Source organism: Pezoporus occidentalis, unplaced genomic scaffold (assembly GCF_034315485.1).
Source record: "Pezoporus occidentalis ecotype Australia unplaced genomic scaffold, CSIRO_AGI_Poc_V1 ctg400, whole genome shotgun sequence".
NCBI lineage: Eukaryota > Metazoa > Chordata > Aves > Psittaciformes > Psittacidae > Pezoporus > Pezoporus occidentalis.
Genome location: NW_026915726.1, coordinates 18978 through 43130, shown reverse-complemented (window position 1 = coordinate 43130; position 24153 = coordinate 18978). Strand labels below are relative to the sequence as shown.

The 24153-nt window shown below is 44.4% G+C and overlaps 2 protein-coding genes across 2 annotated transcripts in view; one reads left to right on the top strand and one right to left on the bottom strand.

Annotated features, from left to right (window-relative positions):
• The window catches only part of LOC134171476 (ATP-dependent DNA helicase Q5-like), a 71448-nt gene that overhangs the window by 30758 nt on the left and 16537 nt on the right, over window positions 1-24153 (top strand). The gene's annotated exons all lie outside the window — the stretch shown is intronic.
• Window positions 2580-24153, bottom strand: part of SAP30BP (SAP30 binding protein) — a 31575-nt gene continuing 10001 nt past the window's right edge. Inside the window, 8 exon segments of the mRNA XM_062633737.1 lie at window positions 2580-3139; window positions 3806-3890; window positions 5884-5942; window positions 6314-6365; window positions 6849-6909; window positions 7367-7458; window positions 10050-10138; window positions 14591-14633. Of these exon segments, the coding sequence (XP_062489721.1) occupies window positions 2958-3139; window positions 3806-3890; window positions 5884-5942; window positions 6314-6365; window positions 6849-6909; window positions 7367-7458; window positions 10050-10138; window positions 14591-14633 (663 nt within the window). The 3' untranslated portion in view covers window positions 2580-2957.

Here is a 24153-nt window from a genome sequence, read left to right as displayed (position 1 = left end):
CTGCACTGCGGGCAGTGAACACTCTCCTGCGAGAGCTCAGGGGCTGACTGCCAAAGTGTGGCATCACTCAGCCTGCCCTCATGCAGAATCCCATTACTGCAGAAATTTGAAATCTGCTGCTCCGGGTGCCTCACGGCCATCTCTGCTCAGCACACTTCAGCAGAGCTGGGTTAGGGAATTTTCTCCTTATTCTTCCATGTGCCATAGAATCACAGAATGGCTTGTGTTTAAGGGACCTTAAAGCTCACCGAGTTCCAACCTCCTGCCGTGGGCAGGGACACCTTCCACTAGAGCAGCTTGCTCCAAGCCCGTGTCCAACCCGGCCTTGAACACTGTCAGGGATGGGGCATCCTCACCAAGTCCTGCTGATCGTTTTCCTGTAGCTCCAGAGCAGCAGGCAGGGAGCAAGGTAGGACCTAAAAGAGCAGTACTTCTTAGCTCTGGTCATGAAGTCTGCAAAGAAATCCAGAGGTTTGGAATGACGAGGGATAGTGCAGTGCAAGAAAGAAGAAGGTGCATGGAAGGGCGAGATGCCAGGATGTGTGATACAAGGTACCTTCATTTAAATGATGTTCCGTGGCTGCTGTAGTTAAATGTTTAAGATCAGTTAATTAACGCTGCCTTGACACACTCCCCCATTCTGCCCTTACCAGCAGTTCCAGTTATGGGCAGGACAGAGGAAGGGGAGGCACAGGACTGGCTGCTACCTCTGGGCTTTCCTGTGACCTGTACACATCTCCATGACATATGTGATCTCACTCAGCTTCAGACCTTCTGACAGCACATATATCAAGGATACCCACTGGAATAACAGTAGCTGTTCCAGGCGGCCAGACACACACCTCCCACCCCTATTCACAGGAGCAGACAATTGCAGTCACCCTTCTCATGGCCAAAGTTTGCCAGAGGTCTCTCATACAAGAGAAACCACAGCAGCTGGTGCCCACTTTGCTGCAGTTTTACTGTTGTACCTTCATCCACATGTCAAGAGCTCAACAGGACTTTAAAACAGATATTTATAGCATGCATGTTTTTAAACAGGATGGAATTGTACAAGACATTCTACACAGGACAGTCACCTTATGGAGCTTTAAAGCTCCCTAATGGCTTGCATTTCCCACAAGTGTATCTTTGGCCTTTAAAGGAAGCCCCCAAAAGCTGCTTCCCAAGGTAAGGAAATAAACACCTCAACCTGTTGCGATGAGATGTATCTTCCTCTGCGGAGTACAGTACAATCCCCACATAGAAGACTGGGAGTTCAGGAATCTGTCACAAGCTTTATAAACGCAAAATGTAGATCAGGAGCAACATAAGGTATAAAATAAACCCTGAAAAAGCAACACTGAATTCTAGGAAGCTTTTGCTGATCTCCAGCTGTGTTTCCCATTACTACTTATGCAGGAAAAAATCCCCAACAGGCTTGGGGTAGAAATTTAATTTAAAACAATGGGAAAAACTGCTGAATTTGAACAACCATGGTCTAAGAATTAGAGTCCACTGAAATAATCTGGAGCGATCACTGCAAAAAAGAAAAAGAGGCCAGGTGAGCAGCTGGTTCTCTGTACATATGGAACCAGTCAAGTTACTCCCCTCACCTACCTCAAAACAAGGAACAAGCCCCTTCACCCACCTGTTGAGCTCCTTTTCAGGAGGTGGGCCTCTAAAGGTGATGGTTTTATGGAAGGCCCAGGTGGGAGTGCTACAATTTGTTCAACATGCAGAAATAGTGGGGCAGGGGGAAGAACCAAACGAGGTAGTAAGAACAGCTGAATTACCAACTATTGCAGAACAACACCTACAACAAAAGTATCTCATTCAGAATCAGTTTAATGTCCTTCCCCACCTGTCCCACCCAGAGTCCAAGGTTTAGAAAAAGATGTGAAGCAGCCTTCCTGCCATCCCCACTCCCATGGAGTTATCACACACTCACCTGTAGCCCAGAACACAACAAAATTTGTGGCTGCCCCATCCCCGGCAGTGCTCAAGGCCAGGCTGGACCAGCTCTAGTGGAAAGCATCCCACCAAGATGAGAAACATAGACACATCAATAACACCAGGTTTGGTTGTGTGGGGGTTTGTTTTTTTGTTTGGTTTTTTTTTTTCAGACTTCCATTTTTAGATTTATTTTTTTTTTTGCCACATAGTTAAGATTTATATAATAAAATTTTCAACTGAAAATACTTCTTTCACAACAGTGGAGCAAGCAGTAACTGCCATGTGTGCATTTCACAGTACATCACTATCTAGCATAAAGATGGACAATACCACAAGTAAGATCACTCTCCTCTTATCCACCGACCAATCTCCTTCTGTAGCAATGGAAGTCTTTTCTGCACAGGTATTTGCAAAGGAGCTCACAAATCGAACCTCTGCAGCTTAAGGGCTCTACACAGAAATCTCCATCCCTGCAAGACTGTCACAGGACTATTTCAGCACAGTTTCCTCAACAGTTATTATTTAACATGTGGCACCAAGATCTACACAGACACACACACAGGTACAGATGACAGTACTGTAATAATCTACATTCACAGATGTAGATCACTTCAAGTCTCTGCTACACAGCTGAAGATGGACCCTTGGAACTGAGTTAGCACACAGTTTGCTTTGTGCCCCTTCCCCCTCCCTGCCCCCCCCCCCCATAAACGAGACTTACAAGTGGGGCAAGGCCCTAACACAGCAGTTTAAAAGGCTGACTCCAGATACCAGCTTCATCCAGCACAACACACACAGACTAGTTCTTCTCCCAGCAAGAAAAGGCAGAAGCATTTTCCGCAGCAGTCCATTCCTGTAGGCACACAGCTGGCGTGCCTGCTCCTGCCCCCATTCCTTCCAAAGGGAACTGTGGTCTGCTGCAAAGAATCTTGTCAACTTTTCCCAAAGGCAAAAGCCACCCCTCCCCTCCAAGAACAACAGCAATGACAATTAAGTCCAAAAATCCAGGCCCAGCACACCGGTCATTGCTTCGCCTTTTTCACAATGGTTCCAACAGCTGATATGACTGTAGTTTTGGATCCACTCGCGCTGGTTGTCACTGTGACAACACCTGGCAGTGTTGCAGTAGTGGTGAGAATGGTGGGCTGAGCTATTGTTGTTACAGGGATGGCTGAGTCCCACTTGCTCTTTCTCTTCTGGGCATCTGTGTATTTGATTAGATCAAGCAAGGGAGGATTAGCATTATGTTACAGGTCACCAATCCCTTCTTAACACCCTGTCTTGTCAACCCTTAACATACCACTGCTTGACTAGACAACTTTCCCTCACATTTATTTCAGCATTCACTGGCAGTAAATGTTGAGGAGGGAAGACAAATTTACACCTCAAGAGCCAAAGAAAAACTCTACACCTGAACTCCAGCCAAATGAGAGTCAGGTTTACTCCCTGCCCCAAAGCATATTTAACAGAGCACATGTATCCCAGTTGCTCAGGTACAGGCACAGGACACACTAAACAGCCTCTGGTATTTTTTCTCCTTTCCTCTCAGTTTAAAAGGCAGGAGGTAGGCAGGAGAATGATTTTCAGTCTTTCCAAATATCTTGAGATGTATCAGCCCCAAGAATACAACCACGGGTATCAGCAAGTTTCTTGACCTGCTAATAAATCTTTTCACTATCCTACCTGGCCCTAGTCCTTCATTCCAGAAGGACAGCCATGGGATATATGGACTAGAGAAAAGATAGTCCATCAGCCCTTGAAGAAATACTTTCTTGCATTATATACATAATAAGGAGCCCTCAGGCTTTCCAGGAAGCACTAATCCAGGCAGTACCACAGCTTAACAGGAACAATCATATCTGTTCTTTACCTCCCACAGTGGTACTGGCTGTTGTGGTGGTTGTAGAAGTGGCGCTTGTTGTTGTACCCTTTTTAGTGCCAGTCACAAATTCAATCTGGGAAGGGAGAGACAAGTAGGAGAACAGGTAAAAGACAAAAACCGAGTCATTAAGATACACAGTCTTTCGTTAACTTACATTGCCACTCTGTTTTTAAAAAACAGCTTTAATGTTATGTAGGACATTGGCCTCTGAGCTGTCATGCGGGAAGAAAGATGTAGACCGCAGGCCAAAACGTACTGAAGTCAGGATCATTCAAGATTCCTGCAACCCAGCTCTAAGTCAGACACAATAAAAGTGTGTTTTTTATCTAAGCATAGGAATTCAACATAGCTCAGAAAGATCCTGGTCTTTAAAGAATGCGTTTGTACAGTTAAAAGTTCCCCTTCTTTTTTGCTTTTAAGAAACACACCAAGTTCAACATCCTACACCTGGGTTGGGGCATTCCCACACACAGGTTAGGAGGAGAACAGATTCAGAGCAGCCCTGCAGAGAAGGACTTGGGGGAGTTGGCTGATGAGAAACTTAACATGAGCTGGCTTTAGTGTGCACTTGAACCCAAAAACCAACCATGTCCTGGGCTGCATCAAAAGGAGCGTGACCAGCAGGTCGAAGGAGCTGATCCTGCCCCTCTACTCTGCTCTCGTGAGACCTCACCTGGAGTATTGTGTGCAGTTCTGGTGTTCTCAACATAAAAAGGACATGGAACTGTTGGAACAAGTCCAGAGGAGGCCACAAGGATGATCAGGGGACTGGAGCACCTCCTGTATGGAGACAGGCTGAGAAAGTTGGGGCTGTTCAGCCTGGAGAAGAGAAGCTGCGTGGAGACCTCAGAGCAGCCTTCCAGTATCTGAAGGGGGCCTATAAGGATGCTGGGGAGGGACTCTTCACTACCATCCTTAGGGTGCTATCTTAGTGGTAGGACAAGGAGTAATGGGTTCAAACTAAAACAGGGGAAGTTTAGATTGGATATAAGGAGGAAGCTCTTTACAGTAACAGTGGTGAGGCACTGGAATGGGTTGCGCAACGACACTGTGAATGCACCATCCCTGGTGGTGTTCAAGACGGAGCTAGACAAAGCCTTGGGTGACATGGTTTAGTGTGAGATGTCCCTGCCCATGGCAGGGGTTTGGAACTAGCTGATCTTAAGGTCTTTTCCAACCCTACTTTTCCATGGTTCTATGATTCTATGCAAGACAAGTCCATGCCTGATTCACTGTGACTGCATCATCACAGGAAGCCTGGCAACAAGAGCTACAGCAGCATGAACCCTCATACTTTCAATACTGCAGATAAGAGCAAGGATGTAATAGATACCTGGGTTACTGTGCAAAAACTGAAACAAGACGGAGCATGCACTGCAAGGAAAAAAAAGTACCTCCACGTACTGCATACGGAAAAAGTCTTCTGCAAGGTGGGATGACATTCTCTAACCTTAAACAGTTTTCTAATACCAGCCACTGGCTTAAAGGCAACATCACTGAAGGACAGGAATAAAATCTTCCAAAGCTTGTCTGTGTTGTTTTGGGGGGGCATATAAGAATTTACATTTTGTGAAAAGCCCAGCTGAAGTTAAAATAGGCCAAACATTTCCAGAAATTAGATGCAAAATAGTAATATCAAGGAGAACAGAAAGCAAATAAAGCAGATACTCTCTCACAATGAGATATGGTGAGGAAATTAAGCTATAACTGGGCTATGCCACCAAGCAAAATATTATAGATTAAGAAACAAAACAAAAAAAGCAAGCTTTTTTTTATGCATTATCTTGTCTGCTTTTGGCTTACTGAGCACCATTTTAACACCTCTGGTTTCGAAATACTGACAAAGCAGAAGGAAATCCAGTGGAATAAATCTGGATAACTGGACCTGTAAGGAAGGGAACTTTGATCTGTGCAGCTTGGAAAAGGACATGCAAGAAGAAAGGAGAGAATCAGGAAAAAACAAGAAGTATAAGCACAGTTCATAAGAGCAAAGCAATAAAATGAAACTCAGCAGGGACAGAAACAAAACTCCTGCATCTCTGCCTCTTTTGGTTTTGAATATTTACCTTTGTGCGTTCTTTCTTGGCCTTCTCCAATTTATCCATTTCAATCTTCTGGGCTTTAGCTGAGGAAGATCAGAAGTTAAAAGAAGCACTAGAAACAGTAAAAAACTCACTCACTTCCCATCATAAACAATAAAAACCTTGTGTACAGAAAATTAAACTACCAAGAAACTAACTACTGTTTTTTAATCAAAGCATTACTGCACTAAATTAATGATTTAAGACATGAAAACCTTGAAAAACCAATTTAAATGAAACGGCTTTTCAGCCTGTTGCAGCATCAATAACATTCAGGCACATCCAACAAGAATTAAGTAATTAGAGAAGCATGTGATGACTTCTTATTTATAAAAGAAGTGAAGACTCCAGTGCAGTTAATTAACTACAAAACACAAAGAGCCAAGTTAGGACAAAAAAGACTTCCTTTAATTACCTAATGCCTCATAATAGGAATCCTCTGACCAGCCATGAGGATCAAACATGTCCTAAAGAGGAAAAAAAAAAGCCAAACCAGTCAGATTAGGGCTATTTCCACACACACAGAGCCCAGTTCAAAAATGTTTTATGGATTTCTGTTCACTGATGATATTCACTACTGTCTTCTTGTACCCCAATGACACAAAGACTACATCAGACCTTTTATAGGACCGTGTTCTGTTGTGAATGAAAAAAGAGCATTGAAGCCAAAAGGATGCTGGGGAAAGTCATGCATTTGTCTGCTGCTCAGCTTCTATCTCTCCCCACAGCATTTCACATAAATCTCCACACTTCAGCAGTTTTTGTTCAGAATCACTGTAGCAAAGTTGAAGGAACTGAGGCTCAGTACCGTAGAAAAATGTTCACTTCTATGCAGAGGATCAGAGTAAAATTCCTCTAAAGGACCTCTAAACAAGCAGGCTCAGTAAAACCTTACACCTGTATATTACCTTTTAACCATTTCTTTGCCAGTCAAAAGTATGGCACCTCACCTTTGGATAATTTGTACCCAGTTCATCAATTGAACAAAACTGGATCAGCTTTTCATAGATGCTGCAAAGGAAAGACAAGAGTCAGAACAGAGCCAGTGAACCAGAAATAAACAGAAGCGTTTCACATTTGCTAGTAGAAAGAGGTTGTCACCTCTTCAGACTGCAAGAGGAAAATCAGAACCTGGGAAACTACACTTGCTATGATGGATGTGGCATGCCATTAACCACATTTTTCCCACTTCCCCAAAATCAAGCTCCCTGAACAGACATATTCTAACACACTTCAGCCAAAGCCTGTACATTTGAAAGCTAACCACCACACCAACTCTAATTGCTGCCTCAAAGAACACAAATAAGTTTTATTTTTCCAGTTACCATCATATTATGTCTGTCTTGTTTTCGTAAGCAGTAGTACTTCTTGCTCGGGATCCTGTTTCTGCTATAACTCCAGTAAAGAGCAAAATTATGGGAATTTGTTCTGTGGTGCTTTGGTCACACAGTAGAAGATGGCCACTGACCTGGGGTTACGGAACTCCTTTTTCCTCTGAATGATGTAGTTCATATCCATGCCCTCTTTTATTTTCCTCTCATATAGCTTTTGAATTTTATCCTAAGGGAGAAAGATTATAGGGTGAGCCTTTATGAAAACGTGGCTCATTTCAGCTGACTTTCAAAAGTGTACATGTGGAAACAAACCAACTGAATCGGTGACCTCCTTGCATGGAGCAAGGATTCCACCTCTCCCCTAAGGCCACGCAAGCTGATTAGTATAGCCACTCCCTTCTTTAAGGTCTGAAAGTATCTTCATGAACTGTCTGGATGGGTAAGGGAATTGATCTTTGCACTTTCTGAAGGCTTCAGGGATCAAAGATTCACATATGAGGCAGTAGCTCACATCCTTTCTGCCCAGTCTGTTGTTCCCCTTTATAGCCATGACTGCAGAGACGTAGAAACCAGCCCAGAGACAGGTAAAATCCACAAAGGCTGCTGACAACTTAGAGCGACCACTACACCCACCTCCAGACTCAAGCGTTCACCTGAAAAAACGCTGCTGGGCTACACTGCACAGAAGGCAAGGGTCATGGCTACACCTGGGTAACATCAGCAGAGCCAAGTTCTACTGGAGAGCCAGTGATCGTTAGGCCAGTGACCAAGTGTGATCATTAGGTATTGCTGCTGGTGTCTACTGGAGTAGACCCGCAGTCCTGTGCCCAGCTCTGGGGCCACCAACATGAGGAGGACATGAACCTGCTTGAGGGAGCCCAGAGGAGGCCATGGATATGCTGCAAGGATTGGAGCAGCTCTGCTCTGGAGCCAGGCTGAGAACTGGGCTGGTTCAGCCTGGAGAAGAGAAGGCTCCTGAAGGGGAGACCTGAGAGCAGCTCCAGTGCCTGAAAGGGCTACAGGAAACCTGGAGAGGGGCTTGGGACAAGGGCCTGTAGGGACAGCACAAGGGGAATGGCTTTAACCTGCCAGAGGGGAGACTGAGATGAGCTCTTAGGCAGAAGCTCTCCCCTGTGAGGGTGCTGAGGTGCTGGCACAGGGTGCCCAGAGAAGCTGTGGCTGCCCCATCCCTGGCAGTGTTCAAGGGCAGGTTGGACACAGGGGCTTGGAGCAAGCTGCTCTAGTGGAAGGTGTCCCTGCCCGTGGCAGGGGTTGGAGCTGGATGAGCTTTAAGGTCCCTTCCAACCATTCCATGATTCTGGCAGCCAACAGCTCTTAGGAACAATGCACTTGTATATCCCTGCTTTGGCACACGTGACCAGTTAGATGGAATCAGCTTCTCTTTGCAGATGAGTCACACAGGTGTTTGCTGATGGGTGAATAAAAGAGGACTGTTAAGAGCTGACATGCAACTGCTATTTCATCAACCTTAAAAAAAAGCTTTATAAGACAAATTTTCATCTGGTCCTCATAAAATCAGCAAGAAGAAATTACACAATCTCCACATCCAGCACAAACATCATGAGGTTTGAAAGAACAACTGCAAAAGGTGAATTTGGGGAGTAGAAACAATTGGTATTGCCTTTTGTGCTCTCCCCATGGAGGTAGCAATATGGTTCATAAAGTCCACAGATGGGGACTTATGCAGTCAACTTTATAATAAGAAATGCTCCCTTTGGCATAGCTCAAGATACAGTTTATTAGAGAAAGAATCTGACAAAAGGAAAGAGCAAATAAACAGTGAGCAGCCTAGAACATTGTGCATCTCCAAAGAACAATCCCATCTCCATGCTCCAAATGCTCTAATAGTGGTTTGACCCGCTAACAGAGGACAAGTTCTCCTTTGATTTAACACAGTAAACTGCTGTCAAAAAGAAAGAAAATTGGATTTTTTTCTACTCTCTGAAGATCTGTGCATTCCTCAGATCTAACCCACTCCAATTCATTGATGTCAGAACAGTAAAATCCTCTTACAGCCCAGGAGGAGAAATGGGTGTGCCATGTGTGAAGAAGAAAGCTTAACTTGGATGGTGAGTCCTTCTGAATCATCACTGTACATTAAGGGCTTACTTTAGAGAGCATTCCAGAAGTAATTATTTACATGTATTTCTACTGGGCAGATAACTGCAATTAAAATTCAAATGGGTGGCAGGAAACAGCAGCCCCTGATGTTTTGTTTGTCCTCCCATCAGGAGGAAGAGAACAGAGCAGAAGGTTATTACAAAGTTGGATACTGCCATTATTTGAGTGTGCATCAGAGAGAAAACACATTTGTTTTCTTTTGCTGCTTCTAAGTTACTGACCTTCCCCCTCAATGTTTATCATCTAGAGATATGTAGGTGGAAAAGGAATCCTGTCAATGCTGCCTTAACTATTCCAGTTTGGGGATTCGTGGGCCCGTATAGAAAAAGCAATGATTTGTTCTTTCCTACAGAGCTGAATGCGCTGTGGTAACAAGACAGCAGCCTTCACAGTAAACATCACTTTCAAGCTACTGGTGGGATCACAAGCCATTTTAAAGAAGTTACCCACAGAGACTGGAAAACAGCTTTAAGCTTCTCAGATTCCTGAACTAGAAATGCTGTAAAGTCTAAAGCATTAACATGGTGCACTCAAACTCAGCATAGTAAAACCCAGCTTTGATGCTGGATTTTTATTTGTATAAAACACTGGGCAGAGTTCCCCAACACCCCCCCCCCCCCCCCCCCCGTATTGAACTCCAAGCCTTTAAAAAAAAAAAAGTGGACTTATACCAACCTGCAAGTGGTTAGAACATCTGCCAGGAGGCTCAGGAGGGATTTTGATCTCATCTGGTGACATGTTCCGCACCCTCTCTGAAAAAGAAGCTATAGAGAACAAAGTGAGCATGAGTTCTGGCCATCCTGAAGGGAATTTAAGCCATGCAAATCATTAAACTTGTTTTATATCCTTGCTAGTGCTACTCTATTTTTGAAAGCAGCTGGGGAAAGGAGAGAATGGAATGCTGTCAACTGGTACTTGTGGTGTTCTCAAAGTGCTGAGCAAGAAGCAATTAACCTTAGATCATGTATTATCAGAAGAAGCATAGGATGCTTGCTTGCTTGCTTCATATCTACCTCATACTGCAGCTCTGTGGCACACATTCTTAAAGATTTATTTTCAGGGGTCTCTTCCCCCCAGAACAGAAATGTGAAAAGCTAAGCTACTTCCTGCTTGAGCTGCAATTGTTGATAAGATCCTCAAAGGCAAACCATCTTCAGAGGAACAAAGGTTGGTTTCTGGAATGTACCTCTAAACCCTCCACTATTCACCACATACTGAGCCCTCCACTATTCCAGGTCTTCCACATGCACTTTAAAGTCCTGCTCTGAACAGCACAGATAACCTGGAATCTCTGACAAAACTTGTGCCAGGATACTCTCTCAGGGAGAATCAGGCTGTGTACGTGGATGATCACAGGATCAATCTAAAGCAGCCTGTCCCATTGCCATTTCTGAGGTAATCACTCTGAGTACTATTTACTTCAAGACCTGCCTACATGAATCAAAATGGTTCAAGGCTTGGTCCTTGAAGGCTCCCCAAGGCTGTCAGGAGTTAACCACAAGAAATTACATTTCATCTTTAGATTCACACTTCTTAACAGGCACTTTGATCTTTGTTTACAGTGTCAGCAAGGTTGAGTCTGATACTAGAAAGAACAACTTGTTCTGCAGGACTGAGAACGGACCAGCACAGATTGCCAGATTTCTACAGCAGTTTGTGCTGGAACATACTAACAAGAGTACCTGATTGCCCTGTAAAGGTTACAGTTACCAGCAAAAGAAACGATCACATTCCCCCTACTGCTAGCTACTTTCCTGCTATTATGAGAAAACCAGGGCAGTTTTCTAGCCAAATCTTGGAGCAGAGATTTGTACCACTTTTAATCAGCTGAGATTGTTTTTAACCATAACTTGTACAGAGAACACATCCCAAAGTCACAAGTCTGTAGAGGATGAAAGAGACCCGATGCCAGCAGAGGAGCAATTTCAACCAAGCCATTCACATTTGCAGCTCCTCCATTATACATTCCTTTGTAAAAGCTGCCTGACCTGCAGTTCCAGGATGCCCAGGTTCAGCTCCTTTGACTAAAGCCCAGAAGGGCCCAAAGGACAGATAGAGCATTTGAGCAGAGCGTACTCTCCTGCCTTCCAGCACAGGGCACCACAGCTGAGGTTACAGATAATCCACACTACACAAGTCCAGTGCTACTACAGTTCCCATTTCTTTTGTTGAAATGAAATGCACTAAGGATGGTATCATTTAGAGATGCAAAGCTTGCGAGCGACCACTCATTCTAGTTGATCAAAATGTTGCTGAGGGGTTAAATTCTTCAGCAGTTACTGGTAATGAACAAAAAGTGTCCTTTGGCATTTACTAAGCGGGTGGCTCTATGGAAGAAGGAAAGCTTGCCAGAGCCCCTGCAGACAGGCAGGCAAACTGGAGCTCCCTGAGAACAAGGCAGACACTTGTTAAAGGTTACAGCTGCTGATGGGGCAGGGAAGCCTTCGGTTTAATTAGAGTTTCAGGAATCCAGAAAGACAGTAGCAAATAGGCAGAAGTGTGCACAACAGACAGCACACCAGGCTTTCTGGAAAAGGAAAGCCGATTAATGGCTCAAGAGACTCACAGCATCCGCAGAAGCATTAAAAAAGGAAAAAAGAGCACAAAATTCAGACTTCATGAGGCAAAGAAAGGACCTAAAAAAAAAAAACCACCAACCAAAAAAATCAAGCCTAGCTCCAGACTAGACATTCCTCAGGCTCTCTATCTTTGCAGATCACCCACAGAGCTACAGAGAAACAAAACACGTATGGGGAGGGGAACTGTGGCCTCATATAAACTCAGGAACTTCATCTAGCCAGCAAAGAAGTCAAAATCGTAAGAGTATGTTCAGCAATCAATTCATGCTCCTTTGAAACAAAAATACCATTGGAGGCAGAGCAAGAGCTTCCAATGAAATATTCTGACATGTGACTTTCAGGTCTTGGTGCTCATCTGCTCTTTTGTTTGAGCCATGTGAAAGCAATCATTTATCATCAACAGTATGCTGATGGCGGAAAGCATCTCTTAGTGGCTTACAAGGAACCAGAACTAAAACATCTTTGTCTACTGCAACCCCCCCATAACTACACTCAAGTCTGGGTCAGCAATGAGGCTACGTGCACCTCGCAAGCTGAGCACTAACATTCATCATTACTCAGTTATTTCATCACATTGCAGCCAGACTGAAATGCCACATCAGTAGGAACAAAACTATGAGCTCAACCCCTTCGGGTTTATTTACAGTAAGGAAGTACAAATTATCCATGCCCTCAAGCTTCCTTTCCAACAGACAGCAGAACAGCCTCTTCCCACCAGCTTTTTCCCTAGAGGAAGGGGCAACTGAGATTATCATTAAAATAATCCTGGAATTTGCAAATATGGCTACAGGCTCCTATATAGATTTTGTGCTTTCAAAGTCCCAAGCAGCACTTTCTACCATGTATAGAGCAGTAAATGCAGATGGACAGTTAACAAGGTGTGTCCTCGCAGGAAACATCCAACTGCTTTGTGCATCCTGTTATTTCTGCCAAGATCAAAGTTTTACTTTTCGTTGAGTCAGCGGCAGTGACACTGGCTGCAGCCTCTGATGGGGCCTGTGCTTTCTGGCTCATGGCCCAGAGGATCTCCATGTGGAGACCTCAGGAAGTCGGCTGTTGGCACGATTAATCACTACAGGCACACCCAGGCTCTGGCTCACAGTAAGTAAATATCTTCCCTAATCAGATTCGCAGTCCAGAAAGCATGAAGGCCAGAAAGCAGATCCCACAGCTTCAAGACAGTAGGAGCCAATGCACTGTCAGGTCTGTAGCTCAAGCACCCTGCTGCTGAATAGCACTGCCACTGGTGCTCAGCCTGTGTGTTCTCCTCCAAAGCTATCTAAAAGTTAAAAATGTTATCAGCACAAGCACTAGGTGCTTGGAGTTTTTTGTACAGGCAGCGTATGCACTGAGCAAGCTGAGATGTTCAGTTGTTCTTGGGCCCTGTAGGAGGCCTGTATTAGGATAGAACTAGGAAAGATTCATCATCTCAGCAGTCACTGGAGAATATCTACTTGCCAGTTCTTGGTGAGGCAAATAACTAAGTGGAAATGCTACATTTAACCTGCTTCAGTTTAAGACAGATGGGTTATTTGACCGGCATATCCAAGAGTACAAAACCAGTGCAGAGCATGACAGGAAGTGCCACAAGGCAAACTGTGTGCTCTTAGTCCAAAGCCTATGCTGGAGACATGGATGGAGGACACATAGTTTTATTTCCTACAGATGGGTAGACACATCTTCTTAGTGAAGAGAAAAACCAAAAGAATAGGGAGCATAGGAACAGAGAGCTGGCTGTACCCAGACAGACTGAGGTGTGCATCAGCTGAGGCAAGGTAAAGCATTGTGCTGCAGGGCTCTGAGGGAGTAACACTGCTCACCAGACAGGATGAAGAATTCCTGTCCCTTTCAAGGTTCACTTGTATGCTGCATCTTTAGCAATCACAAGGGATACAGGCAGCATAAGGTGCCACTTTGTCTATAATGGTCGCACAATGCAAAAAAAAAAAAACCAAACAAACAAGGGAAGACCTGGAAAGGGTGAGCAGAGGGACATGGTTTCCCCCTGGAGACAATAAACCAGTGGTGCTCGTCTCTAAAGCTGCATTCTTTGGCACGCTCATCAAGTCTGCTTGGCATAAACCAGGGCGCGGGGGTTTCTGATTTCCTGGCACCAGAGCAGCCAAATCAGAGGGAAGAACTGGAGGCAACAACATGCCAGTGAATCACCCATCTATGGAAGGACACTAGTTCTCCTTCTGCTGTGGGCTGAGCAATGCAGAAGGGGGGGGAGAGAAAGAGAGGGAGGAAGAAAAAAGGGGAGGGGAAGAAGAAAAGGCGGGGGGGAGGCTAAGAGTGAGGGAAGCAGCCCCAGCCCACTGTGTGTGTGGGGGGAAGCAGCCCCAGCTCAGTGTATGTGTGTGTGTGCGTGTATGTGTGTGTGTGCGTGTGCGTGTGCGTGTGCGTGTGTGTGTGCGTGTGCGTGTGTGAAGCAGCCCCAGTCTGTATTTTTGGGCACGGTACCTTTCTCCCAGAAGAAGACTTCACTGAAAATATTCCCTGGAAATCAAACATTGCAGGGCAGTAATTCCAGCTGCAGCATTGTCGGGACAAGGTGAAGATGCTTCTTACAAAGGGGAATACTAGAAGGTTTAGTTTGAAAAAAACACAGGAATTAATACATCTGTGTGAACTTACCAACTAGCTCCTGAGGATCTCTTTTCTCCAGTTCTGAGAGTTCCTGGGAAGAAGAGGAAAGAAAGATGGGGTTTTAGTCAAGGTATACTTCTGGCCTAAATAGCTATAGTGTTCATTTGTTTAGGAATGTACACATTACTTCTGAGACAGAATAAAAATTAGGAATAAAATGCAAGTTATTAGAAAATAGGGCAATGTTTGTACCATGGAAAGTCAAAACCTAATAGGATGCTGTTTCCTAACAAAGTTAAGAGTCTAATGAGAGAATGAAGGCTTTGTTTCAATGACTCCTGGACACTCCACTCTTTTTGAATGCCACAAAACCAGCTGTACTTGAAGACATTTTTTCATAACGGATCAAACCATAGATCCTTCATTTTTGGTGACTGCCCTGGGCACCGCAATGTTTTAGAGCATAGCTAGCTAAACACAAGCTGGATCCAGCCCACAGAAAACTGCTGAAGCGCCGGGAATGCCTAAGCACAGCCCTGTGCAACTGGCAGTCCTCTAAGTAGGGTCAGCAGGATGCATTCCCCAGAGGAACATGGAAGCAGCTGAAATGCTCCCAGAGTGAGTGGCAGTGTTACACTTGAGGGGAGCATGGATCGGCCTCCCTGCACACACTCCAGGCCCTGCAGAGCCTCAGGGTGACACCAAAGGATTCACCCAGTGTGACAGTGCCAGGATTCCCTTCTGTAACTGCACTATTGAGGGTTTTGGATCATAAAGCCTCTACAAACCAATATGCCAGGGAGCATGAGGGTGATGCAGATCCTGTATTCCCATTTTGGAAGAACGACCCCACTGTCAATTCTCTCTTGGCTCCTGCTTTCCAGGATCTGCTTTACCAGAAACTCAAGGGCAACCTCTCCTGGCCTGTGCTCTGCCTGGAGATCTCAACACAGCTAATTCCTCCTCAGTTATACAAATTAAGGCTGCTTCAGCTGTGGGAGCACAGCAGATGTTTGCACCAGTCTGCTGAGCAGCAGATGCTATGTAGGATAAGAAACTCTAAAACACATTTTCACTATATTAAAACCAATATTCAAATATTTTGGTGCTTCTGAGAGACCCCAGGATAGTCACAAGTGATATCAAGTTCAATACCAATAAAGTTTCTGGAACAGTATCAGCTGTATGCAAACACTGCCCTCTTCCCTCTGCCTCCCCCCAAAGCCCTTTTGTGACTCATTGGACTGTGTGTCCAAAATTCCTCAGTGGCTCTAAACACTGAAGCTATTCATTCAACCTGACACAGACATAATGCTGCCTCCTTCCTGCTCAGTATCTGCTCCCTAAAACTCCTCCTTGACTCCATTTTCAATCAGGTGAGAGATGCATAAGGTGAGGAGAAAGCAGAAAGATCACCAAGGCAGATCTGGAAACAGGCTGTGCCAAATTCTCTATGAAAACCCACCACCAACTTCCAGAGAAGCCATAGCTCTCTGGAAGCAGAAAACTGAATTCTTTATGTGGCACCAGCTGTACTTTTTATAGCCATCCATGGAAAAAGAAAAAAAAAAAAAAGTAAGTACATTTGGATCACAGAAATACAAGGCTAAAGCTATTTCAGTCAAAACCGAGCAGTACTCAAAGGAACATGCATCTTCTCAACAGCCAGCTGGGAGGCCCGAAGGCACCTTTGTGAAATGGGACTGTAGAGTAACAGCTCCAATCCTCTAAGCTGTTGCAGTTGGTGCAGCACATTAACACCTCTTCTCCCAGGGTGTTCAGAAGGAACAGGACAAGCCTAAGAAAATTTGAACAGAAGCACAACATTTCATAGCAGAAGAGTTCTGCCAAGAGAATGAGCCCTCTCTGGCAAGCCAGGAATCCAGGGAATCTAGGTGGTGTTCCCCACAAACCTACACAGACACAGCACTAAAGTGGTGAGGCTCAACCACACTGACATGGTGTTAACGTGGCAAGCCTCAGCCTGCCACCAGAGAAGCGAGGGCAGTTCTGTGGCAACTAACGGGTTGTGGGGACAATTCACATTAGTATGAAGGCTGGAGAGGATCAGAGCAACAGCCTCAAGGTAAGCAGAGGTCCCCGCAGCACGCAGTGACTCACAGGGCAGGGAATGTATGTGGTCAGGAGGCTGCTTTATTCCCTTTAGGGGAGAACTTGCTAGATCTGTAATTAAAAGTATTTGTCTTGGTTTGAGACAACAAGCAAATGTTTTTTGAGGTGAAACGAAGGAACTTGCTTTGTTCCAACCTTGACTGAATTACATTCTGCTCTCTTATCTTTTAAAGTTTTATTTTAAGTGGACTGAGAGGGAAGAGGAAGAGACAGGCTACATCCCTGAGCATCTCTTGATCTTTCCTCTTACCAAGCACCGTCTTTATTATTCCACTACCCTTCCCACCTTCTTCTACCTACTTGTTCTCTCACCACCCGAGAGTACAAAATCAAGGGGAAACCTGCTCCAAATGAACAATATTGTGAAGCAGGCACTTAAGCAGCCCAGTGGCACAGTCAAATTCATATGCTTTAGATAGGTACTAAATGCCATCAAGAAGGCCACCGTCTTGTCTGGCCAGTTAACAGGTATCTGCTGTATTTGTGAAGTTCTCAGAAAATCATTTTCAAGTCTCCTGTAACCGTTTGGAGCCAGCACCAACCATGAGCACACAATTCTCACGAAACATGAACTAATATTCTGAGAGAAAAACTTCTCCTGTTACTTCCATTAGAGGAATACCTCTAAAATGTCAGAGGTGTTAAATAGTATATTTTACGAATTTCCAGAATCATCAGTAAGTTTGTTTCACCAGAAGTCTGTCTTTAACAATCTTAATAATCCCTTAATCCTCAAGCTACAGGACAAATGTGGCCCACTTACACTAAATAATGCCAGTCCTATCAGGTAAGCACTGTGTATCTACCTGGCCTGGTTGCCCACACTTGCTCTAGCAAGTCTAGTCTCCACATACCTAGGCCATAGCTAAGACATCAGAAACCCCACAGCTACAAGCAAATGAAAACAAGTTCACTAACATATTAGAGCCACACCTCACTGCCCAGAGGATATGAATTCTGCTTACTGATGAATTACTGGGTACCTACACCCACTGCTCTGTTATTAACAAGCTGAAGACATCAACACAGCTTTTCATTAAATGGGACTATTTTCAAGGCTCTTACATGCCTTCAGAAAACAAAGGGATGACCAATTCCTCCTACAGTACTTGTTCATATTCACTCGGTCTACTGTCAAACATTATGAGGAGGCAAGTATCAACAATGTGACCAAAGATGTACAGTTTAGCAGATGAGAGACTTAAGAAGTCTTGTTCAAACCTCTGAGCATCTACTGAAGATCTACAACTTAAGGACAGTCTAAAAACCTTCAGTGGAGTAATCACCCAACAAGAACTGTCCTACACTCCCTTAGGCTAATTTAAGCCTGGAACACAGGTTGAATACAACACAGCATCTAAAAAAAAATTCTGCAGATCTAATCTAATATGAAGTTAAATGAAATGGAGAAACATCAAGTGGAGAAACAAGCGCAACAAATACTGCACATTTTCTAGTGTTTGGGTGTGAAAGGGAAGAAATACTTAATAATGGATGAGAGATTTCTGAAGGAATTCCAAGGCATTTAAACAATGGAAAATTTGGAAGGTAACTGCATTTTAAGAAGGGAAGTTATCTAAATCCACTCAGGGAAAGGTGATCTTTTTGTAGATTATTACATCATCAAATCCCACCGTGCTATGTATCATTATCGCACATGAAGAGCACAAAACCAAGCACAAGCAGTGCCAAGCAGAGGGGATTCTACATTGAATCTCCCTATCAGAGTAGGTACATGAAAGCTGTTAGAACCCTCAAGTACCCCAGAGCTACAGGCGTCGTATAATGGGTTTATTTCCATTTGGAACCTGATTCCAAAAAGTAACAAGGTAAAGACTTCACTAGTGGCACCTTCCAATAGCTCACAGTTTTCACAAGCCCCACCTCAAAGTCTCTACAGGAGCAGCTCTGAATTCACTTTTGCAGCCAGTCTCTTGCTACTTGCACAAAGTCAGCCAGGACACATTAGTTATGCTGAAAATTCTCTACACCATCATGGAAATACAAAACCGGGGGGGGGGGGAGGAATGGCGGCACAATAAAATGTATCCCACCTTCATTCTTTTTCTCTAGCCATTTTGTCTGATCTTGTATTATATGATGACCTCTAAAAATGGCTAAACTGAGTTTAAAGCAAGCACTACTGTACTTTATTTCTCTCTTGCACTCGGCAAGTTGATTTTCTGGCTGCTATCTACTTTGCAGCCCAGACTGCACAAGATCACTGCTAAGGGCCTAAAGCCAGACAGCATTGCTCCAACAGACGCACTGAAAGAAGTGAAGGGATGCTGGGGTGGTTCAAAGCCAAGCTGACTGAGACAGCAATACAAGCAGGAGGCAGACTCTTTTCCCCTGATCTGGAGACTAACAAAGAGCAGCCTCTGGAGAGTTCAAACTACAGGCAGAGACAGCATTAAAAAAAAACAACCAAACAAAAACCAGCCAACAAGAAAAACAATGAGAAACCTCACCTTTTTAACACCTAGCTGCACCACTAACATGAGTCACAATTTCTGTGCTTCTAAGAACAATTCTGCACATCAGCTCACCAACAGCAAAAACCAGTTATTCTGTTACTTATTCATGTATGTATTCAAGAGAAGGGTTTCCATTTTTTCTCTTTCCCCGGGACAAATGCTTTCCTCATTTTCCTTAAGCCCTAGGTAGGACAACACTGTGTGTAAGAGCCTGGTTGATATGAACCAGCTTGATGGTTCTGTTTTCATGTATCATAATCAGTTAAGAAGAAGAGCAGTGAGGGGAGGGAGGGTACATGCGTAAGTGCTGCATATTGGCTTAATACTTTATGTTGCTAAGGTGAAATATAGATCATATTTTCAGGCACAGAGTATTTCCATTCAATTACACAAAACCAAACCAAACCAAAACAACCACCCTCTGTTCAAGTTCCATGGAAATTAAAACAAACAAACACAGTACTCAATGTTGAATAGATTAAAGGAAGGAAGCAAAAATATGCATCTGAGACTGACGAATTCAAGTTTGGAAAGGCTAGCCCAGAACAGCTTTATTTAATGGAAAGAATGGACTTACAACAATGCATGCCAAATCCTTCCTGAAACAAGATCCATAACTCCAGTACAAAGCTCACATGCAACATAACTGTTGGCATTAACTGCCACCAAAAGGTACAATTCAATCATCAATTTCTCATAGAAGATGGTTAATTAGTTGTGTGTTAGTGCAGGTGCACGTCAAGTTACAAGAAATGGTTGAACAGGGAGGCAGAAAAGATACAAACCCAAAACCTGATTCCTTTGAGTAAGATTAAAATTGTAAGAAGTGGAGGAGTTGATGCCAGAGTTGCCAAGTTGCTTACAAGCCGGCAGCGTGCCCAGGCGGCCAGGAGGGGCAAGAGGTTCCTGGGGTGCATGGGGAGGAATGTGGTCAGCAGTCAAAGGAGGTGATCCTCCCCCTCTATTGACTGTGGTAAGGCTGCATCTGGAATACTGTGTCCAGTTCTGGGCTTCCCAGTATATGACAGAAAAGCAGAGAGTCCAGTGCAGGGCCATATGGATCATCAGGGGTCTGGAGGCATCTCTCTTATGAGGAGAGACTGTGGGAGCTGGGGCTGTTTAGTTTAGAGAAGAGCAGACTGAGAGGGGATCTCATCAATGCATATAGATATCTCAAAACCAGGTACTCCTTTGAGTACCATCCACCCACCAGGAGAATGGTGCGCAGCAACAGGAAGAGGAGCAATAGCCATGAACTGACACACAAGAAGTTTCACCTCAACATGAGGAAGAACTTTCCATTGAGGGTGGCAGAGCACTGGAACAGGCTGCCCAGGGAGGTTGTGAAGTCTCCCTCCCTAGGGACATTTCAAACCTGTCTGGACACATTCCTGTGTAACCTGCTCTGGGTAGCCCTGCCGTGGCAGGGAGTTGGACTGGATGATCTCCAGAGGTCCTTTCCAGCCCTAAAGGTTCTGGGATTTGCCACTGCTCAGTTGTGTCCCCAGACTTTGTCCCACAGTTCCATTTTTCTCCCAACTTCCAGTTAGTATTAAAACCCAGTAGCTAGGAAGCTTTCACAGCACCCTCAGCATCTGCTCTTCCTCCCCCCCCACCCAAGAGACTGCTCTTGCATTGCAGAATTTCTTCTCTCCCCCAACTATTTCACCTGATTGCTTGCACCTAAAGAAATTTAACAGCAATTTAAACTGACAGCCACAAAGTGTATAGGTCAGTCACACTGCTGTCATGCCTGTGATAAAGATACTAACACAGAGAAAGTCAGTGCAGTCCTTCCACCAGGAGCCAGTGGCCCTGCTGCTGCAGTTGTCGTTACAAGGATTTCTCTCATATGAGCAAGTGCCAGTAGAAGATTTTATAATTCTTCGTCCTCTCTATGCTTCAGACTATCTCCTGTAGTACTAAGGTATCAACAGCCTCATTTGGCTGAGTATGATGGAAAGAAACTCTGTAACTTAGCTTAAGTTGTTAGAAGAGTTATCTGAGGTGATAGTGAAGATGGCCTTGTCAGAGGAAGTGGGTGAAATGTTTATATGCAGGCAGCAAAAGGAAGACCTCTCCAAACCATGGATCGCGTGCTTGGGTTTTTTTATTAAAGAAACATGCCAGCAGTTGTGTTCTTGCTTTTCTACAAACATCAGAAGTGCTTATGGAAAGAGAACACCAGAAACTTCTCATTTAATATCTAAAGTTCATGGCAAACTATTTCATTTCTTGCTCACCTGATCTGCCCGATGCTGGTCTGCTATCACACAGAGGGCAGCAAACAGAGTGTGGGTCAAGAGTATTCAGAATCTAGGGAAGAAAAAGCAAGGGAACAGAAGTACAGTGCTTATATTTCCCCCCTCCACCCCTCCTTTTCTTGAATTGTGAGAGAAGAATCCCAAGAGAAAGGTTGAAACAAGCCCATTTCCTACAGCCATATCCTGTTTGCCAGCTCTGATACACAGCCCCAGGCAAAGTGCCCAGTATAAGATAAGAAATTTAACTAAGAAATAACAAATCCAGATACTCAGAGAAGCACAGCAGTTCAGAAATAAGACACCCATAGGAAAACCCCCAATACATCCAGCCTTCAGTGACACTTATGTACAGTCTTCATAAAGACTGTACAAGCCTATATTGAGATACTATCAACTCAGGCAAAGAGGGAAGGAAGAACAAGTCAGGAAAGAGTCAACTCCTGAGGCACTCCTGAAGCATTTTATCAAAACAAAGAACATGTGTAGCTGACAGTACCTTTTACTTTTTCAGCTAAATTAAGTCTAAAAATCCACCTTCATTTCATTTCATTGAAAAAGAAAGAAGTATCAGGAAACCCAACCAACATCTGGCAAAACATTTCAGTGGAAAAATGTTTTAGAAAGGAAGCATTCATGGCATAAAAGCCTTTAAATAGCTTCTTTGAAACTTGATTCCGCTCACCTGACATATGCTACCTCAACATTTGACAAAGATTATTTGTTAGGAGTAATTTCCAGTAAAGGAACTGTGTGCCAGAACTCTCCCTTTCCAAGTGGAGGTACAGTTAATAACACCTGCATCCTGGTCCCAGAGCTACCTGCCTCTGCTGGCTGCTGCCTCTCTCCTTCTCCATCTCTGATACTACGGGTCCTCCAAGTTTAACATCTGCAGATCACCCTGTGCATGTGCTTTACAGATACCACAAAGCGCAGACACCAACCAGGGCACAGTGGTGTAAATGTGCAAAACAGCATGCAAGTAATATTGCACAGTCCGTGGGCACACACCAGCAACTCAGAGCCGCTGCTCTTGAGTGCAGGCAGTAGCTGAGCTCCTAGCAGTCTCCACCTGAAGCCCCCGTGGTCTGCAGAGGAATGTCTTGCCCTGCAGAGCCCATAAAATCTCCTTTCGAGTCACTTTTGCTTCCTACAGTAAACAGGAATTCAGAGGTAAAAAAAATCAGGACCACATGACAGGGCTGGAGGTGCCAAAGTGACTTCGATGGTTTTATTCTTTTTTCAGATTGTTGCAGTGCAGAATGAAGTAGAAGGTGAAGTTGGGCTGCGAGAAACCTTGAGCCTCACAGCAGCAAGGCTCTGAACAGCTGACAAAAACTTCTTGCACTTCCTCCCTAGTACATAGGATAAAACCCTTCTTCATGTTTTGGGGTAGAGGCAAGGTGTACAGCCATGTGTCCCCCCAGGGATATGCACTCCTCATGAATGGATCCCACAGCTTTTGCAGATTTTGGTTCTTCTGTACTCAAAACAGGGAGGCTGGAAGAAGCTATTTGTTGGCGCTTGAGGCAATCCTCCATATGTACTGACTGCTCAGCCACTCTGACACACACCAACAGGTGAAATCAGAACAGCTTACTTCAGTTCAGAAGAGAAATAACTGCAACCACAGAACTGGACTTGAAGAACTTAGACCTTTATCAGGTGAAATATGCAAGGGGAAGCAGCTCCAGAAAGGACTTTTCTTCAAGTTTAAAGACAAACAGAAAAAGCCTGGTTCTTCCTTTGGAGAAAGGCAAGCCACACCTGTGTCAATAATCCATGGTATTTAGTACTGCAGGGAATGAAGAGTCTGCCCCAACTTGTATGCCTTGCGGGGAGGAAGGAACAAGCATGTCCATGGACATGTCTCATCTTCCAAACAGCTCAAGAGCTGGACTGAAGCCAGCAGCTCTAACATAGGTAACCCAGCTTCAGCAACCAGCAACACTGTGATCTATCTCCCTCTCAGAAGTACATGGGACAAAGGGCAAAATGCCTAAGCTGCCAATGCCATTTTGTTTCCTGCATGTAAAACTGTTTAACCACCACTAATATTCTCTGGCAATAACTAAGGTCAACCACCTAGTTAAAAAATGGTAACCAGTTATCAGCTGGTTTAGTGTCTGGGCACACCAACAGAGGACAGCTTCAGAAGCTGAGCTGACACTACTTCCCCCTAAAGGCTCTCTGCATGCAATTGCTGCTGCTCAACTGGTTCCCTTCACAGAGCCACGGAAAACCATGTGCCAAACCTAGAACAAAGGAAAAACCCAAACCCATAGAGTTGGAAGCGCAGACAGCATTGTCCACCATTATATTTAAAAGAAGGAAGAATACAGAAAAAGTGCCTCTGAGATTGCAGTGCTTATTGCCAGCAGCTTCAGGTTGTGCTCATAGGCACAGGTATGAGTGGGAAAACAAACCACTGGAGATCTAACCTTAGCCCCAAACCTAGAAATTGCACAATCCACACTTTAAAGGTGCTTACCAAGAGGTACACAGCACAGCCATACACATCTTTAAAACACAGCTGCTTTTTTGCCAGTTCTCCCATTAGAGGCCAATACTAACCCAGAGAGCAGCAAAAAGCCAAGGGGCTTTTGATGGAAAAAAAAAAAAAAAAAGAAAAGAAAAAGGAGAGAACATGATGAAGTATTTTTCTTTTGTTTCTGGTGAGACATTGGGAGTGCCTTTCCACAACACACAAACCAGTCCTATCCTACCAGATCTAGCCACC